The 20,763-nt window shown below is 42.0% G+C and overlaps 1 protein-coding gene across 1 annotated transcript; it reads left to right on the top strand.

The window, feature by feature from the left end:
• The first annotated feature begins 7,648 nt into the window (after nucleotides 1-7,648).
• Gmfb (glia maturation factor beta) lies at nucleotides 7,649-19,330 on the top strand. Its single transcript, XM_036199972.1, is given in 8 exon segments — nucleotides 7,649-7,827; nucleotides 13,361-13,457; nucleotides 15,055-15,104; nucleotides 15,613-15,662; nucleotides 16,215-16,297; nucleotides 16,993-17,066; nucleotides 18,343-18,408; nucleotides 18,410-19,330. Coding segments are annotated over 8 exon segments (465 nt in total). The 5' UTR covers nucleotides 7,649-7,824; the 3' UTR covers nucleotides 18,452-19,330.
• The last annotated feature ends 1,433 nt before the right edge of the window (nucleotides 19,331-20,763 follow it).

Genomic DNA, 20,763 nt, shown 5'->3' with positions numbered 1-20,763 from the left:
ACTACAGTGAATATCCATAAAGCTAAATTATTTCTTTAGGCTATATCACTAAAGTAGGATTTTTTTAATGTGTGTTTTAAACATTTTAGAGACTAGAGTCTAGAAATGCTGTGTCAAACATACAACCACACCATTCCAACTGCAGCTTTAACAAAATTCTTGGCCAAGCTGAAGACAACTTTGTTACAATAAAATAAAAAGGTATCTTTATTGTGAAACAAAAATACAGAAAATTGCAGGTAAAGTTAAACATTAAACACAGAGATAGGATGTTGCTCCTGCTCAAACTCTATTGAACTTATAGTAAAGAGATTTAAGATGTAAGAGCCTAATCCCAGCACTCAGGGAAGCAGAGGCAGGGGGATCTCTGTGAATTCGAGGACAGCCTCATATATGAAATCAGTTCAAGGACAGCCAGAGAGAAAACCTGTCTTAGAGACAGAGACAGAGACAGACAGAGAGAGAGAGACAGAGAGAAGAGAAGAGGATTGGATTGTGGGGGCTCTGACCTAACCAGCAGAATAACGCTATTGATGGGTTCATAATTCGATGACGTTACTATGAAGTGGTGGAATCTTTCACAGGTAGGGCCTGATTGGAGTTATCAGGTCACTGGGGGAATAGCCATGGGAACTCTATCTTGTCCCTTTCTGCATCTCTTTCCTGGCTGCTATGGAGTGGTCAGCTTGGATCTGCCATACCTTCCTGCTCTGATATTCTGCTCTCGCCATGGCCGAGACAGTAGAGTCAGCTGGCATACACTGAAACCACTGCAACGGTCAGCCAACTAGACCTTCACTTGTGTTTCTATCAGAAATATTGTTACTGGGATTTAAAAACAAACACATCATCTACTGGGCAAAGATAAACAGTAACCAAAGAGCTTTCAACAAGACAAAGGCAAAATGACAGGTTCTGTTAGAAAAGGTACATGGGGCTATGAGGACTTAACATGGGGAAATGGAAGAATACGAGGTAGAGATAAAACAGATGTTTGACATGAGATCTGACAGAAATAGGTTTGCCGGTCTAAGGAGCAGCCTGTCTCACCTGCTCCTGTAGGATGCAAACAGACAAGGATAGTTATGGTTGCATCCCAACAACAACAAAAGACCATACGATTACATACAACAATCGTTGAGGACCAGGGATGTCATTGATCGAATACTTGCTGGCATACTTCAAGACTGGGGTCAATTCTCAGTACTTAGTGAAACCAGGCATAATGGTGCATATCTGTAATTCCAGCCCAAGAGAGACAGAGGCCAGACTATCAGAAGTTCAATGTTATACTTGGCTACATTGTGAGCCTAAGACCAGCCTGGGTTGTGTGAGACCTTGTCCGGAGAGAGACAGAAAGAAATTTTTGCATTTTTTTCTAACTTGATCATGCAGTTCTCCAGCATGAACTTTGTAGATGACAACATTGTGTTGAGATGTCAAAAAGTTGGGCACACCTGCCAGTGTGGCACAGACAAAGGCCCGGAGATGGGAAGTTGAGAAATGGAAAGGTTAGGCTGGGTGAAGTATGGAGAACCAAGAGAAATGTAGGGCCCTGGCCAAATAGGGGTTTTGCATTTTAACTGCTTACACTACAGCTACCCACTACAATATACCCTAAGAACAACTGAAACACAAGGCTGCCAGTGTATCTGAATTTTCAATAAATCACTGTGGCTAGTGTACAAAATAACTGATGGGAAGGACAGGAGAGTGTATGTAAGTAATGGGACACCAGCTACTAGATTATTTCAAAATGCCAGGCAGGAAAGCTTGGTGACTTTGATTAAGATAGTGACAAGGACTTTTAGAAGAGTATATTCTGTTTTTTTTTTATATGTGAATAACAGAAAACCAAGAGATATAATTACAATTTCCACTGAAAGTCCAGATGTGGCAATGAAAAGCCAACACTGTGTTTTGTTGTGGGAGGAACCCAGACTTCTATTTGGTTCCACTATTCACGGCCCCCATTCCTCAGGTCTGTTATGAAGGGGCCACCATCGTGTCTGTATCCTTGCTACCATGGAGGAGGAAAAATGGGAGACAACTTCCATTGAAGAAGATTCCAGGAACATATCATACATTCCATTGACCACAAGTCAGCCTTGTGTCTGAATTTAGCTGCAAGGAAGTTTGAAAACAAAACAAAACAAAACTACGGACTTCACTCAAGGAAGTCATGTGCTTGGTTAAAGACGAGAGTTCTAATCCTTAAAAAGGAGATGCAGGGTAAAATGGAACTAGAAGGCTCTCCTAGGCAAGGCATGTGGGCATAGAAGAGGAATGAGGTTCTGGGTTCTTCCAGTAGAAGAATGTACCTAATTCTGCTCTACTAACAGATTCTCTGCCATCACCCTGTTACCATTCACCTCAGTTCTTTTCTAAGCATAGACCTTAAATGGAATACATTAAAAATCTTCTGAACACACCGGTGATGGATGCAGGTTTATGTAGCCAACTTGGGAGATCCATTCTAACAGTGTGAAAACAGAATTGCAATGAGGAAATGAAGTATAAGGCCTGGCGAAGTTCCCCTCAAAACTTAAGCTTAATTCCAATTAGAGTACTTCACACTTCACATTTACCCTACCACTGAAAGGACAAGTAGGACGGTATGGCCTTTTAGGTACTGACTCCACAGAAGTGTGAGTACGTGTGGAGGGTGGGGCAGTGTTGAGGTTGGGGTTTTAAATTAATTTGTTTATTTTATGTATACAAATGCTCTATCTGCATGTACACCTTTATGCCAGAAGAGGGCATCAGATCCCATCACAGATGGTTGTGAGCCACCATGTAATTGCTGGGAACTGAACTCAGGACCTCTGGAAGAGCAACCAGTGCTCTTAACCTCTGAGCCATCCGTCCAGCTCCTTCCTGTCCCCTTTTTTTGAAAGATGGGGACTTATGAGGCTGGAGAGATGGCTCAGTGGTTAATAGCACTGGTTGCTCTGGCAGAGAACACAGTTCCATTGCCAGCACCCACATGGCAGCTCACAATCTTCTGGAATTCCAGTTTCCAGGAACGGCATGTAGTCTTCTGGCCTCTGCTGGCACTTGCACTCATGTATATACATATATAGACATAAATAAATTAAAATAAGTCTTTTCTAAGACTTAGAAAAAAAAGGATGAGGACTTACTATGTTGCCCAGGCTATCTTGAACTCCTGAGTTCATGCAGTCGTCTGCCTCAGCCTCCAAAGTAGCTAGGACTATAGGAAAGCACTATTGTGTCTAGCTAAAGGGATAGCTAACCTTAAAGTTAGTGAAATAAACTATGTGCAGATCCCAGAGTTGGCTATACCTATTGTCTTAGTTAGGGTTACTATTGCTGTGATGAAACACCGTGACCGAAAAACAAAGAGGGGAGGAAAGGATTTATTTGGCTTATACTTCCATGTCACTGTTCATCATAGAAGGAAGTCAGAACAGTTTGGGTCACTGCCCACTACCTCCCCAGTGCTAGAGTGACATCCTTTGACCGATACACAAGACTTTGAACTTGGGTCTTTGTGCTTTACACAGCAAGCAATTGATTGATTGAGCCATCTCCCCAACCCTAACTGGTCTAGTTTTGTTCTTGAACACTACTCCCATCCCAAATAGTATAGGTGTGAAGGAAGAGAGGAGAATGGGAACTTCCATTTATAAACTGAAGGTCTTATTAATATTTGGGTCTGGGGTGATGGCTCAGTGAGTAAAGGGGCTTCCTTGTACAATGGTGAAGGACTCACTTCAGATCTCCGGAATCTGTGTGAAAGCCAGACTGAGTGTGTAACCCTAGTAGTCGTGTAGCAAGATGAAAGATGAGACAAGTAAATCCCTACAAGGTCTTGAGCCAGGTAGCCTGGCATGTGCAGCAGCAGGAAGAGACTCCTGTGAAGATTGGCATGTCCTCTGACCTTCATGTGTGTACTATGGGATGCATGTACCTGTGGCACACACGTGTACACACACCTTGTAGCAGGACAGTCCCATAAGGTCGAGGAAATTGGCTCAGACCAGTTGCCAAGGCATGCACATTACATACTCCTTATGAGCCAACCTGGAGTCTGCCTGAGGGCCTAGCAACAGTTGCTGTCAGAGTTCCTGATCATGCCCAGCCAATGAGGGAGGACCACACAGACTGGGTGCTGGGAGGAGGGTATATAAGGCCTTCCCTGTTATTGAATAAATGAGCTCATTATTTACCTTCAATGGACTCCTGGTGTCTGTGCCATTGATGCTTTGCCTTCTCACCCCCACCCCCAGGAAGCTATTGGAATCCAAGCAACAACACATGAAGACTTTTAAAAAGGACTTTTTTTTTTTTTTTTTTTTTTTTTAAAAGTTTACACTTCTAAGAATCTGGTCTCTTTCAAGAAAATTCTTGTGGTGATATATTGGATACTGTAGTTAGAGTTTTCCTGCCTGGGCCAGGCAGGACAAATCTCTCTTACCCGCCAGTCCCACAGTTGCTCAGACCCAACCAAGAAAGCACACAAAGACTTATATTGTTTACAAACTGTATGGCTGTGGCAGGCTTCTTGTTATCTACTTCTATCTTAAATTAACCCATTTCTATAAATCTATACTTTGCCACGTGACTCGTGGCTTACCATTACCTTACATCCTTCTTGCCATGGCAGCGGCTGGCGGTGTCTCTCTTCCCCAGCCTTGTACCTCCCATAATTCTCTTCTCTGCTTGTCCTGCCTATACTTCCTGCCTGGCTACTGGCCAATCAGCATTTTATTTATACAGAGTGATAGCCACAGCCGTATACCCCAATAAAATTTGCCTGAAGATCAGAGAGCAAACACTAGATTAAACATAGAGGCCAGATGGTGGTGGCACACACCTTTAATCCTAGCACTTAGGAGGCAGAGATCCATGTGGATCTCTGTGAGTTCAAAGCCACTCTGGACTACATGGGATTGACTCAGTCTAGGAGAGAAACAGAACCATGTAGTGGTGGCACTCATCTTTAATCCCAGTACTTGGGAGTCACACGCCTTTAATCCCAACACTAAAAAGGAGGTGATATGGTGGGCAGAGAAAGGTATATAAGGCATGAGGAGACAGGAACTAAAGCTTTTAGGCTGAGGAACCCCTTCCAGCTGGAGCTCTTTCAGGCTGAGGAGTTGATGAGGTCAGAGGTGGTGGGTGTGGCTTGCTCTGTTTCTCTGATCTTTCAGCTTTCACCCCAATATCTGATCTGAGTTTTTTATTAAAAAACTAAATTAGATTTCATGTTACAAATTCTGTCTTCCACCCTGCGGTGGTGGCGCACGCCTTTAATCCCAGCACTCAGGAGGCAGAAGCAGGTGGATCTCTGTGAGTCTGAGGCCAGCCTGGGCTACCAAGTAAGTTCCAGGACAGCCAGGACTGTTACACAGAGAAACCCTGTCTTGAAAAAGAAAACAACAACAACAAAAAACCCAAAAACCAAAAACAACAACAAAAATTCTGTCTTCCCCTTTCTTTCCTCCCTTGTCTCTTGCTTCTCCTAAAATGACAATCTGATGACAGCAAGTGCTCATGGGATGTTGTGGGGGATGGGGCAGGAAAATGAGGGCTCAGTTCTGTACCACGATCATAGATCTTCACCAAGTTGAAGGAAACTTTTGACTTTCTGTCTGGGTGATACCCAGTGCTGAGATCTGAGGCTCCAGCCATTAACCCGTGTCAGTAAAGCCCACAGACACATACAGCCTCATAGCTCTGTAGGTCTGCTAGACTCCCCAGTGGTGTGTTATATATTATATGAAGATTCTCCTACATGTCACATGCAGGTTTTAGGGGGGTATCTTAGGATAGCAGATTAGGCCACTTCTGCCGCTAAATACAACCCCACCTTGTTAAAAGTGGTATACAGTCAAATTCAAGGCCTCTTCCCAGAGAAGAGGATTTTCTCTAATACCCCACCAATTTGGATCCTTCCATGACTACACCTTTCCCTCTGCCATTTCAGGCTGGAGGAGGAAGGCCAGAACAGGAAGTAAGGCTCTGCAGGTCTTGCAATCCTCCCCCCACCCCCCACCCCCAACACACACACACCAGATTCCACAGACCCAAAGCAGTATGCTTTTCCTTCCCACTACTGAGTTTGTCTCGGCTTCCCTAAGGAGTGGTGTACAGGAAATCACACTTTTATCAATATCTGGATTTTTAAAAAATGCGAATAGAGCTTCAAAACTGCCCAAGACCCCCTCCCTTGAAAATATCTGTTTTCCTAGGACTGGTGAGATGTTTCAGCAGTTAAGAGCACTAGCTGCTCTTCCAGAGATTCTGTGTTCAATTCCCAATAACCACACTGTGGCTCACAACCACCTATAATGGGATCTGATGTCCTCTTCTGGCATGCAGGTGTACATGCAGACAGAACACTCATAGATGAAAATAAATAAATAAAATTTAAATGAAAAGTAGAAATAAAAAAAAAAAAAGAAAGAAAATGTCTGGGTTTTTACTATGATTGTAGTTTGGAGATCCAAAACTCTACTTTTAGAAATCAAAGTTGCTCTTTGCTTTCCTTTCTTCTTTCCTCCCTCCCTTCTTTCCAGTCTTCTCTTCTTATTTTTATTTTTTTGGTTTTTCGAGACAGGGTTTCTCTGTTTAGCTTTGTTCCTTTCCTGGAACTCGCTTTGGAGACCAGGCTGGCCTCAAACTCACAGAGATCCGCCTGGCTCTGCCTCCCAAGTGATGGGATTAAAGGCATGCGCCACCACTGCCCGGCTCTTCTTCTTCTTCTTCTTATTTTTTTAAATTATTTTACTACTTTGTGTGTATGGGTGTTTTGCCTGCTTGCATCACGTGTGTGCAGTGGCCCCGGAAGCCAGAAGAGTTTTGGATCACTTGGAACTGGAGTTACACTGTGGCTACCACATAGATGGGTTCTGGAGATCCAACCAGGGTCCTCATAGAGAGGACCAGTGCTTTTAACTGCTGAGTCATCTCTCGAACCCCCATTCTTTCTTCTTTTTGAATTTCTGATGCCACTGTTCTACTAATTTTTTGAGGATAATAGTTACTTCTGGATGACCAAGGAGAAAGTCCCAAAAGGATATAAAATATTAAAGTATTTTAAAAATCTCTCACATTTTTTTTTTCCGCAAAGATGCCAACCATCTTTTTTCATTCATAGTCTTTCTTGTACCTCGTATTCTTTCACAGAAGGACAAATTTATCTCCGTTTTGGAATACCAATAGTAATAAAATTAAAAGGCCGTAACTTATAGTGTCATACTTTAGTTTCAGAATTCAATTTGGCAGTGACTTGAAAGTAAGAGACCGCATGATCAACACCGATCACCATTTACTCAGTATATGAATTCTATTTGGAAAAGAAATGTATTCAGCAACTTCTGGAAAACAGGCAGGGTCAGGAATGGCACTCTGGGACAAGTTGGAAGGATGGAAGCCGTGCCTACATTTGTAAAGCATTCAATCTGGAAGTAAGCTGTAATCAACACGCACATTCACCACTAAAATCATTGACTCGGATTTGTCATCATGAAATTCCTGCCGTTGAGGCTTGTAGAAAATGTGAAGGTACCAAGAACCTGCGCGCCGAGGCGAGGCTCTTTCCGCGGTAACTGGGAGGGCGGAACCTCCTTTCCTTAAGAGGCGCAGGGGACGCCAGCGTACGCGTTTTTTTATCGCTGAATTTTGGGCCTCGCCACCCGCCGTCCGCCGTCACGTGCGGGCCGCAGCGGCCGCGTAGTCAGGTGGGGACGGCTGAGCCGGGTGCCAGCCAAGGCAGGAAGGGAGGTGGCTGTCGAGCCATTCTTAAAGGGGCCCGAGAGATCCTACGGCGACGGGCCGCTGACGGCCGGAAGGAAAATGGTGAGTGGCGGCGGAGGGCGGCACCGCGGGGCTGGGCGGGCTCGCCGGCCCTTCCCGACTTCCAGCCGCGGCCCGGAGGACCCCCGCGCCGCGGGCCGGCGGTTGGAACGTGGCCTCCGCGTGCACAGGGCTCTGGCCCTTGTGGTCCCCGTGGCATAACGGGCTGGGCCTGAGGGGCGGCGTTGGTGGCGAGCGCTTGGGTTCTGGTTGCATCCTGGCCTCGTCCAGGCTTCGTTCTTCTTGCGTCCCCCGGTGCCCCGCAGAAGAGCTCCTGATCTCCGCATTCTTCCAGTCGAGGCCATTGGAACCCATGTGACCCGAGGGTCTCTGGTTTCGCCTCGAAGCAGCTGTCAGAGATTTAGTTTTGCGGCGCCTGGGGCCGTGGCTTCTGTTCTCCTTGACGATGGACCCCAAGCATAAAATAAAGTGGAGATTTAAGTCATTTGCCATCAGGGATCTTCTGGATCCTTTTAAAATACGACCAAGTTCCATGGAAACAGCAACAGGAAAACACTGTTGTTATCTGTAGCTCCTCTCTTGGGAACCACTTCCATCTAGCTGCTAGATTCTAGCAGATCTTACCGTGGTCACCGAACCCAGGAAACTCGTGGGTTTTCATCATTACGACCTTTAAGCCACATTCCAGAGTGTTGACAACTCAGGTTTGAAGCATTCCTTTCTTCATGCTTCCCCTTAGGCTTCTGGGATTCAGAACTCCTGGCTTTCCTCCTACTTCTGCTGATGATTCTGTTTCCCTTGGATTCCATTCTCCATTTCCTGGTCTGTGCTCCTAAGAGCCCTAGGCCATCCTGAGGCTTCATTTTCTATTGTATTTCCCTTTGCTGAATTCCTGGCTTCAGTTACCACCTACTTTGAGTTGACTTGTGAGTTCCTATCTCTGACCTTACTGCTGAGATCCAACCAGAAGTTAGATTCCACTTTTTGGTTAATATACTCAGGAAGCATGGCACCACACAGATGCCACAGAGGCTCTTCAGTTTGTCCAAAAGGAACACATAGTTTCCCCCTCACATCTGGTCTTCCTTCAGCCAGAATTCTGTAACTTGGTTAAAGGTGTCATTTGTTTCTGCTCCACAAGCCATAAGTCTTTGTAAGCCTTTGTTTCCTCCACATTGAATCTAGCCCAGGTCCTATGAGGTGGCTAAGAGAAAGAGCTGCAAAGGTCAGGCTGCCTGGTCGCTTCCTGAGTCCACTACCTATATGTCTTTGATTTGGGGGAAGATGCTTGTAGCCTGTCTAAGCCTTGCATTTCCTGCCAAATGGGGATGGGATGGTGTTAGTGTAGGTGAGATGGTTTGGAACACGAAGCAGGAATCAGCCTCATGCTACAGACATAGGAACTTAACTGATGTCACTCACTTCTTTATGCTGCTCTTCAATCTCTCAGCAGCTTGTCATCTCTTATCTGAAGTGGTCTTGCTGGTCACTGGTGCTACCATTTTCTTCTTGGCTCTCTGCCTATTTGCTGCATATCATGACAAATACGGTCTATCAAAATTCAAATGTGGCCATGTTGATAGCTTCCATTTGCTGATGGGATAGAAATCTGAGTACCTACAAGCCATTACCTAGCCTTGGTTCTCGATCCTGTTCATTGTGGGCACCTTAGTCCCACTGTCACTTCGTGATTTAGGCTGCCATGCTCACTTGAATCACTTCAGATGGCTTTTACTGGGGTCACGATGTTCTTCACCACACATCAGTTCTCAAAGCATCTTGTGGTTCTCCATTCTAACCTTTATCATAGGTGCCAGTGTTGATATAGATCTCTTCTCTACTTGTCTATAATGTAAGCTAGCACTTACACACAGTAAATGAACATTTGAGCTCAACTATCTTAAGTAACATTTGCCACCTAGAATTGTTTTTATAACTTTGTACTCATTCTTAAACACTTCCAAGTGTAAACAGGAGTAAGAGTTGGCTAAGCCTGAGTCCATTCCCTTCTCTCCCCACCCTTTTCTTCTCTCCCTCACCCTTTCCTTTTTAGAAGAGGTGATTGATCCTCCTGCCTCAGCCTCTCAGTGCTGGAATTACGGATATGTGCTACCACACCTGGTTTCTGAGTCTTTTTTGTAAGATGGGGTTTGGGGCATCAGGAAGGGAGAAAATACACTGAATTAGACGGAATGAATCAAAGCATGTTGTCATCTTTTCCACCGTGCTGGGGGTCACATGAGGCAAGTCTCTTACAAAGAGTTACACACTGAGCATGTTTGCATGGGTTTCTGAATCTATGATGTCAAGCTTACACTTGTGGCTCTGATTGTCAGTGTGTCAAATTGGTTTTGTCTAAATAAAAGTCAAAAGTTTTTATTAGTTTCATTAATTCTCTCTTTGCTCAAAGTGGATTGAATCAGCTTCAGGCAGTTCCCTGTGACTTAGCATCTCTCTGAAGAGAAGTAGAAAACTGAAAGCACACACCCCAGCAGTGGTTATTTTCTATTGGCTAGTGCCCTTGGCTGGGATGCACATCCTGATTGATTGTGTGATTGCACATCCTATGATACATGTCACATCAAATGATTATCAGAGTTCAGAATCTTTTTTAAAGTATTTATTTTTATTTCATTTGCATTGGTGCTTTGTCCGCATATATGTCTGTAGGAGGGTGTTGGAACCCTTTGAACAGGAGTTAACAGACAGTTGTTAGCTGCCATGTGGGTGCTGGGAATTGAACCTGGGTCCTATGGAAGAGCAGTCAGTGCTCTTCACCACTGAGCCATCTCCAGCCCCCAGAGTTCAGAATTTTAAAGACAGTTAAAAATGATAGCCATTTCCTGCTTTAGTGGATGCTGTCTTTAATCCAACAGAGGATCAAGCACCTAGGCTTCCATTACTTTTTTTTTTTTTTTTAACTTAAAATTGGAAGCCTTAATGATTTGAGGTTCTGATGAGAAGTGTCCAAATTTTCTTGAAAGTTGTGGGGGGGACTTCTATGAAAAGTCCAAAGTAGGTGAACTTTTTGCAACTTGACTCAAACCAACTGTAAAAAATGTAAATCAACGAGATTTGAGCACTAATTAGGTGAGAGACTAGAATTCTGGGAGGGTTTTTAAAGCAGAACACCTTTACATGTTTGTATTTCTGGTGACACATGATGTTTTTCAAATGACAAATGGTGCAACATTGCCAGGTGAATGGCTTGTAGCCTCTGGGTAAGACAGTCCTTTGGGCTGTTGTTGATATATTGTGGGCAGCGAAATGCAGATGGTAGTGATTGGAGCTGTATGATTGATACATAGGGTTTCACTATTCTCCACATTGGTGTGGTTTGGAAGGCCCTTTTCACTAATTATATTTTCTTCCTTTTTTAGAGACAAGGTCTCATTCTGTAGCTCCAGCTGGCCCCAGAGGTCTTTCTGCCTCTTCCTCTCTAGTAACGGCATAAAAGGTGTGCACCATCATGCCTGGCTGATTTTGCAGTTTTATCTACTAAAAGCATCATAGCATGGCATGGTGGCACACACTTGCAATATCTATGCTATTGGAGAGGCTAAAGCAAGGAGGATCCCAAGTTTGAGCCAATTTTCTCTTAAAATCCCCTGTCAAAAACCAGTCAGCCGAGGGCTGGGGTGATAGATGAGTATTTAAAGTAATTAATTACTGTACAAACACAAGGATCTGAGTTTGAAGCCCTGGAACAATGAAAAGCCAGGCACTGTAGCATGTGTCCATAATCTTGATGATCCAACAGCCAGGAGGGAGGCAGAGGCAGGAGAATGCACAGAAGCTCACCAGCTAGCTAACCTTTGCACATAGTGTGCAGAGGGACCCTGTCTCAAATATTGGAAGACTAAGACTAGCACCCAAACTCATTTTCTAGCCTTCATGTGTACACTGTGGAATGTGTATGCCCAAATTCACACAAATATTTGTATGTGCACATATAGTTTCTATCTATGCACCCGAAGACAAACCCAGCTAACTAAACAACAAAACAGCTGGATGTAATACCCTGGAATACTAGTATTTAGGAATCTGAGGCAAAAGACTTGAAAGTTCAAGGCCAGCCTAAGGTACATAGTAAGCTCCAGGCCAACCTGAACTACTCACCAAAATTCTCAAACAAAACAAACAAAAAGCAAAGACAAAGTAAAACAAAAATATAAAACTATTTCTGTCCTCCAGAATCCATGTAATGATTTTCTTGCTAGATTTCTGGGGAAGATCTGTTAGTATTTCTTCATAATCTCTAAGCATTTCTTTTGGCTTTTGTATTTATTTCATCTGCTTTTGCTTTTGTATATCAATATCTATCTATCTATCATCTATCTATATCTATCTATCTATCTATATCTATATCTATCTATATATATATATATAGAGAGAGAGAGAGAGAGATTTTTTTTTTTTTTTTCTTTTTCAAGGAAACAGATTTATTGAGTATACTACCAGGAGCAACCAGAGTATTGACTGCTTTTTTGTTTTGTTGGGTTTTTTGTTTGGTTTGGTTTGGTTTGGTTTTTTGAGATAGGAGTTCTCTGTGTAGTTTTGCGCCTTTCCTGGAACTCATTTTGTAGTAGACCAGGCTGGCCTTGAACTCAACAGAGATCCTCCTGGTTCTGCCTCCTAAGTGCTGGGATTAAAGGTATGCGCCACCACTGCCTGGCTGATTTTGTTGTTTTTTTAAGACAAAGGGTCTCTCTCTCTACATAGCCCTGGCTGTCCTGGAACTTGCTCTGTAGACCAGGCTGGCCTTGAACTCAGAGAGACTCTGCCTTTGTCTCCCTAGTGCTAAAATTAAAGGCATGAGCCACTGTGCCTGGCTTTTTTGTTGTTTTGTTTATTTGTTTGTTTTTGTTCTGTCCTGGAACTCACTTTGTATACCAGGCTGGCCTTGAGTTCACAGATATCCTCCTGCCTCTGCTTCCCCCAGTGCTGGGATCAAAGGTGTGCACGACCACTGCCCGGCTAAAGATTTATTTATGTGTGTATTTTATGTATATGAGTGCTCTGTCTTCATGCGCACCAGAAGAGGCATCAGATTCCATTACAGGTGTCTGCGAGCCATCATGTGGTTGCTGAGAATTGAACTCAGGACTTCTGGAAGAGCAGCTAGAGCTCTGAACTGCTGAGCCATCTCTCCAGCCCCCTTTTGTACATTCTTCATAGCTAATTTTATGTCTTTGTAGTCATCTAAGATATAAATTGTTGGTTTTTACTGTCAGGTTTACTTTTATTTTCCTCATAATTGTGAAACTTCAAAACAGTAAAATGATTTTCCCGTTCTTGTTCTTGCCACACAGTATGAGATACTGACTCAGGTGACGGCCCTTCACTCCACATTTCCTCCCATCCCCTCTACTTCACATGAAATGCTTGTCAATATGTGCTTGGTTTCTGAAATATTTATTAGCCAAAAAGAAAGTTAAAGTGAAGCTTGCATTAGAGATGAACAGGTATGACTAACCCATGTAGATCCAAAGGTTGGTAGATTTGGAATTTCTTTAACATGCACGAATATTGAAGTCATGACATTTTAAGTGTATGTATCCCCTCTCTCTTGTAGAGTGAGTCTTTGGTGGTTTGTGATGTTGCTGAAGATTTAGTGGAAAAGCTGAGAAAGTTTCGTTTTCGAAAAGAAACCCACAATGCTGCCATTATAAGTAAGCTGAAGTTGCCTCAAAATTCTATGATGTTAGTTTGTGTTCTCTTACAGTCCTTTGAATGTGCCAAGCCTTTAGACGGTAACAGTTCTTCCACCTGCTGTATTTGTCATTGTTACCTCTGCAAGTTAAGAAAGGGCTCGTTCTGGGGCTGTAAAGATGGCTCAGAGGTTAAGAGCACTGCTTGCTCTTCCAGAGGTCCCGAGTTCAATTCCCAGCAACCACATGGTGGCTCACAACCACCTAATGAGATCTGGTGCTCTTCTGGTCTGTAGACATACATGCAGGCAGAACATTGTATACATAATAAATAAATCTTAAAAAAAGAAAATAAACTGCTTGTTCTATTGCCATAGATAGCAATCCCCCTTGGGAGATTGTCTTGATCACTTGAGGAATGAGGGTTCCATTTGTAGTGATCCATGAATCTTTGTATGGCTCTGAGGGCTAACATTTGCCCACACCTAAGTGGTAAAGTTCAGCATGGAGCCTTATTCTACACTAAACTTTAGTAGTTCTCCTAGCCAATCCTCTGTGGGCGATGGTTTAGAAAGGTGAAGGAAGGTTGAGAGAGTGAAGATATGGAAGTCTGCATAACAGACCCACCAGGCAGGTGTGTACTGAATCAGGTGTGGACACCTTACCATTTTGGTTCTGTTACAGATAAATACTATCATGTGGTCCTATGAGTGTGTGTGTCTGTCTGTCTGTCTGTCTCTGTCTGTCTCTGTCTCCCCCCCTCCTCTTTTAAATGTATAAGTGTTCTGTCTGCATGTATATCACCTACATGCCAGAAGAGGGTATCAGATCCCATTATAGGCGGTTGTGAACCACCATGTGGTTGCTGGGAATTGAACTCAGGACCTCTGGAAGAGCAGCCAGTGCTCTTAACCACTGAGCCACCTCTCCAGCCCCTTTTTTATGTTTGTTTGGTATTTTTTTAAATAGTGATATGGTTCTTAATGGGGAAAATGTATAATAGTGTCATTTATCCCAACAGATGAGGCTGTTTGAAGTCATAGTGTATGTCCTTAGGATTAATGTGAATTTAGTGCAAACTCAAGCATAGTTGACTCTTTAGATAGGTAGAAAAGAATAAAGGCATAGAGGACCTAAGTTTACTCTGATTTGGGTTTGGATTATGTCAGTTATATTTGAACAGAGGTTGAATTGGTAATTCACTTTCTTAGAATAATGACCATCTGCCATGAAATTGTAATGTTGGAGAAGCTAAGGGTCTTGGGATTTCTTTCTCCTAAGCCCTGGTGAGCTTTTCTTTGGCAGTTCTGACCATGTTGCACATAGACAGTCTCAGTTAGTCTTCCAAGCCTCCTTTTATTTAAACAGTTGCACTGGAGTTCCGAAGTTCTCCATACATGCAGTACGTGTGAGGAGTTGATAAGAGTCTAAATAAGCACATTCCATGTTGGGGATTCTCCCTGGAAATGTAAAGCTAACACTTAAGTGTATTTATGCTGTATTTCTTAATGTCTTAATTTTCTGTGTTCCCCTCCTTTCATATAGACTAAAGCTGCATAGATTGGATAGTCAATGTCACCTAGAATCACACTTTACTTATGCTGTATTTTCCTTGTAGTGAAGATTGACAAGGACAAACGCCTGGTGGTACTGGATGAGGAACTTGAGGTTTGTTTAATGAGCTAAATACAATTTTTATAGTTAAGCAATTATTGTTGTCCAAACAATACTATGTTAGTTACATGTACTAAAACAAGTTCTGGACCTCCTTAAATACATGCTAATTTTACATGAAAAGCATGGGCTGACTGTTGGTTCCACATTGTCTTGCTGATTTAACTGCCTTCCTTAAAACATTAGTGAGATCCAGTGTTGGAGGTCTGCACCTAGTAAAGATGAGTTAGCTTCCTAACTGATGAGCTGTGCACAGAGTGGTATCAAACTGACGCCAGCCACTGAGTGTTTCGTAGAATTACTGTTTCCTCTGAGGTGCTGCTGTGTCACTCAGTCAACTCAGTGTCTCCTGACAATTGGAACACTCTCCTTCAGCCCTGTGTTTTGATAACAGAAGTAATTTGGTGATGTGATAACAGATTCATAGCTCTTAGCAGAATGAGTGCTCAGTGGATCTTTGGGGAAGGACATGCTTCAAAGTGTCTTTTCTCTCTGGTGCCAGGGCATCTCCCCAGATGAACTTAAAGATGAACTCCCTGAGCGGCAACCTCGATATCCTTTTCTAAGTGGTTTGGAAAGAGTTTTCTCAGTCACCAGGACTTTATTTATGAATCCATTTGTTAAACTTCCAAAAGACATTTTATATGTCATGAAAACAGAATGGGGGACTGTTGGGAGAAGGAGGGAACAGTGAGAGGGGAGGGAAGGACAAATGTGAGTGGAGTACTAAGTATATGAATGACTAAGAAGTTAATAAAAGGATCAAGACATGTCTTCAAGGCCCCCTCCGCATCATGACCACATTAAAATATGTATGCATGTGGTAGATGAGAAAAAGGAAAGTTGATATATTAGATTCTTTTTAAACAATTCTCTTTAAATGTGCACATAGAAAAAACTGAGAAAGAAAAAGTCCACATTGAATCTGGACTTTTAACAAGTTTCTTTTTGAGAAGCTGCATGATTTTATAATTTGCCCTTTGGGGTCTACTTTATAGACGGATATCAAGTGTGGTGTTTAATGAGAAGGCCATTCGCTAGCTCAGGGGTTGCCTGCTGCCTGACTTAGAGCAGTGGCTTCCATTTCTTTAACTTGAGAAAAACCTTCATTGTGTATAGTTACAAATACCAACATGATGATGGAAGAGTTTCCTACCCTCTGTGTTTTATCTTCTCCAGTCCTGTTGGTGAGTCAGCCTCTTTAATAATGTCTACTCGGCTTTGATCCATCTTTTGCTAGACAGATTTTTGCTATTTATAAAGATGAAATTGTTGAATAGCCTAAATGGAGGTCAGCTGCTGTTTGTGTTTGTGCACACACCATGTACACTGTAGAGAGCAGGTACTGTAAGGTGTGGTCTCTCAGGATGCACTTAACCTCCGCTGGTTAATTCCTAGAAGTGTAATTGTTGAGTTAAATCATACATTTTAATGATTCAAAAATACAATGACACCTTTTAGAATCAGAAGTATATATTTTAATCTTATTTAAGTATGTGATCTTTGTGTGACCATGGTAATATGCTTATGTTTGTCTTTTTTTTTTTTTAAGTTACTAGTGATATACCTGTAATCTTGAAGATGACCCTTATACTATCAAAATTAAAATAGTGCTGAATAAAGTTTTTAAGTGTCAAGACTAAAAATCAGGATCTATGGAAACCTAGAACCATTTTTAATGATTTGCTCACTTTGAATTGTATGTCTTTGTACAGACAGTGTACAGTGGAAGAATCATAGTATAGCTGTGTACATTTAGACCAAAGCTTTTGTAAACTTAGTAGTACAGGAAATCCTAAACAAATTTTTGTGAAAGATAAAAGTAATGGAAACCATTCCCTTTTCAAAAGCTATCCTTTGTCTCTGTGCTGATGTCTTCCAGGGTGCAAGCCTGAGCAGCAGATGATGTATGCTGGGAGTAAGAACAAGCTAGTCCAGACAGCTGAGCTAACCAAGGTAGTATCTGTGTTGGACATGCTTCCTTTAGAGTACAGGGCAACAGCTAAGCAGCTGATCCAGATGTATTCTCTGTAGCTGAAGCCCTGTCGACTAATGAGGTCCATAGTATAAGGCCTTGTATTCATGGGAAAGAGAACTATAGTAATCTTTGAACCAATGTGTGTTTTTAAAATAATTCAATTAGAAAAAAATAACTTTCAAAATGTGAGCAGCTTCAGAAAAGCTACTGTAACCATGCATGGTGGTACATTCCTATAAACCCAGCACTGGGGAAGCTGAGGCAGAACGATCAGGAGTTCAAGGCTAATTTGGGCTACATAATGAGATTATCTTAAAAAGAAGAAGGATTCCTAGGACACACATGGTAGAAGCAAGCAGAGAACCAATTCCTGCAAGATGTCCTCTGACCTCCATACACATACTAGGGCTCTTATGTACACGCATGTGCTTACACACAAATACAAGTGTCATTTTAAAGGTAAAAATAAAAGCAGGTTCAGAAGATGAATGCCTTGCTCAGGGTTGTGTGTTAGTTAGAGCTAAGATTCAAATTTACATCTGGTTCCACATCCCATCTGTGTGCTGTAATACCTCATCTCCCTCTAGCTCTCTGGACTGTGAATTCAGATTCCTGCTGGATAACTCTAACTGGGGACTTTGAGTGTAGCCTTATCAAGTTAGTCAACAGCTGGTATTAACATCTGATACTCAAACTGTGGAAGATTGATTGGCCTTATGTTTCTTCAGCTCCTGACTAGGTTGATTTTAGATATGTATGCTTGGCTGTCTTTTCTAATGGGCAAGGTTTACAGAATTGCTCTTTTAGCATGTATGTGCTGGTTTAGAATTTGTGGTTTAAAAGAGTGTAGGTTTTATGCCATCTTGATTACTACACTTTGGTAACTTAAGTATTTAGCACTTAAAAGAAGGTAAATATTAGCCAGGTAGTGATGGCACACATCTTTAATCCCAGCCAGCACTCAGGAGGCAGAGGCAGGTGGATCTCTGAGTTCAAGGCCAGCTTGGTCTACAGAGCTAGTTCCTGGACAGCTAGGGCTGTTACACAGAGAAACCTTGTATTGAAAACAACAACAACAACAATAAAAAGAAGTTAAGTATTGCCAAAAAGGGACATCTAATTTACTCAGATTAAGTCACGGTCATGACCAATATGAAGGAAACAGAATGTGGTATTTAATACTCAGTGCAGTGGAGGGATTTTTTTGTTTTAAGTGATGGAATATGACTTCAGTTTGTTTTTTCTTTCCTTAAGGTATTTGAAATAAGAAACACTGAAGACCTAACTGAAGAATGGCTACGTGAGAAACTTGGATTTTTCCACTAATGTGAACTTCTGTGTTTCTAAAGTATTTATGTATTAACCTGACCATACTGGAACCAGACATAAATAGTTAATTTATGCCTAAAAATGCACTGTTACTTACAGTCTGTTTCCTGCAGTAAAGAAACTTCATTTGTGCAGTTTGAACAAAGGGGAAATCATCTTCATAGTATTGGGACTTTGTGAAGTGTTTCCTTGTGTTTGTCATTCTTAGCTGGACCACTTTTTTCCAGGGGTGATTTGCACCCTGTGACTAATTTCTGTAATTTATGATTCAGATGACTGTTTGCAGACACTGTTGGAAGGTGGGTATTAGGCTGTGATGAACAGCAGTTCCTCCTTGACCACTCCTGGGTACTGGCAGTTTAGAAGTGCAGAGAGCGCCTCATCGCTTGTGACATCAGCGAGGTGCATTGGGCTAAAGTGACTGATGCTGAGCCAAGAGTCGTGACTGTCGAGCCTCTGCTGCACTCCCTAGTCCTCTCCTCTCGTGGTTTCCTGTAGCTGTTTAATCAAGTGTAGAAACTGCATCAATCACTCGTTCTTAAGGCTGGGAGTTCGATTTTAGGGTAGAGTTATGATTATTAGGTTTTCTTCTTATGGGAAGTAGAGTTCTAGTCTTAGAAACTGGTGAGTTATATAATCAAGGGCTTCGTTCCTGGTTGTGTCACTAATAGGAAGCTTAGAATGTAGCCTGGTAACTCTATAAAGCATCTCCTAATGTCTTGTGAGCACTGTTTAAATATGTTAATACTGTGCCTTTGATTTGTCAGCATTAACATTAGCTTAAGACTTCTACACTGCCAGTATTCTAGATTTGGTGAAATTAATACTTTTTTAAAGGGTTCAAGTAAACAATTTTCTAATATGTATAACTGAAGTTTGTAATAAAACCAACTTGTTATTTTTAAAATTCCAACTGTCTGCCCAAAGTCGTGAATATAGATGGTAGGTGAGAGTTATAATTTGGGGGTATATTTACTGTTAGTTTTGTGCCATATATAAGCATTATTTAAAAGTTTGGTCATAGTTAATAACACATCAATAGATGTCATACCTTTTATCCTAAATGCCAGAAGAAATTCTAATACAGACAAAGCCAGTCATATTAGATGGTGACACTACTGTTAGGAAGCGAGGCTTATAATGTACTTGTAGCTGTTACGTTACACTTAAGAAAAGAGGTAAGAAACTGCTGAGTAATAATTTGATTTAAAGAGAAAAGTAGAGAGACTGTAGAGGCTGACCAAATTTTTATGTTAAGAAAGTAATTATTTTGAGCTGAGCAGTGGTAGTGAGCAGGCCTTTCATTCTAGCACTTGGAAGGCAAAGGCAGGCGGATCTCTGAGTTCGAGGCCAGCCTGGCCTACAGAGCAAGTTCCAGGACAGCCAGGACTACACAGAGACACCTTTCTGTCTCAAAAACAAAACAAACAAACAAACCATTTCAGAACTAGCAAAAGCATTTTTATGTTGGCACGTGTTCATTGCAAAATATTTGTCTTGTTTAGGGCTCTGTACCAGCTTTACTGAAGGAAAGATAGTTGAACTTTCACAGTGGAGTAGGGTGTGCTGTATTCGCAGCTGTGTGTTCACTAACCTGTATGTCAGGAAGCAATGGCAAGTGCTAGAGGAGGTGTTTGCATTGGCTCATGAATGGAAGAGTTGCTTTATTTCAGTTTCTAGAGAGTGAGAAGACTTCACCCAAGGAGTTTAAGAGTTCACTACACAGATATTTTGTTATGGGCTAGAGAATAGCTTACTTATAATCCTACAGAAAGCAAACGAGGTCCACATGGAGAGTAACTTGAATGATTTGAATGAAGCAAATAAGCTTTTGTTTCACCTGATTGTTTAAGTACGCTGTTGAAAGTAATGCTACAAGAGCGTACGTTTTTTAATGCGGTTCTTCACTTGGGCTTGCATATTTAACTTCTTTTTGGAAATTAGACCTGCCGAACACAGGACTCTTACTTCCAGATCTCTAGCAGCAACACGGTGGTCAGCGGCTTCCTTTTTAAGCTTGTCTGACCCTTCCCAGTAAATGTGCCTTCTGCAAGGCCACATATTGGATTGGGGCATCAATAGAACATTTCTATTCTGTCTGTCCTTAGGCAGGTTTGTAAGTCTTATGCTCCAAAGTAGTTCTCAAATATTTATGTAACTTTCCCTTTACATTCTTTGAAAGTATTTTTATTGTTCTTTTTCTACTTTTCCATAAAGAGTCTGTCCAGATTTCATAATTCCAGCTTTTACACTCCATGTCTTTCTGGAACAACCATTCCCACTCAGCCTTAAATCTTAATCTTTCCTCTTTGGAAGCCACTCTTTCCAGGAACCTTTGTTTTCTAA

The sequence above is a fragment of the Onychomys torridus genome, chromosome 9, assembly GCF_903995425.1.
Source record: "Onychomys torridus chromosome 9, mOncTor1.1, whole genome shotgun sequence".
In the NCBI taxonomy this organism is placed as follows: domain Eukaryota; kingdom Metazoa; phylum Chordata; class Mammalia; order Rodentia; family Cricetidae; genus Onychomys; species Onychomys torridus.
The sequence above is the reverse complement of the archived record's forward strand: the minus strand, read 5'-3'. Positions and strand labels throughout refer to the sequence as shown.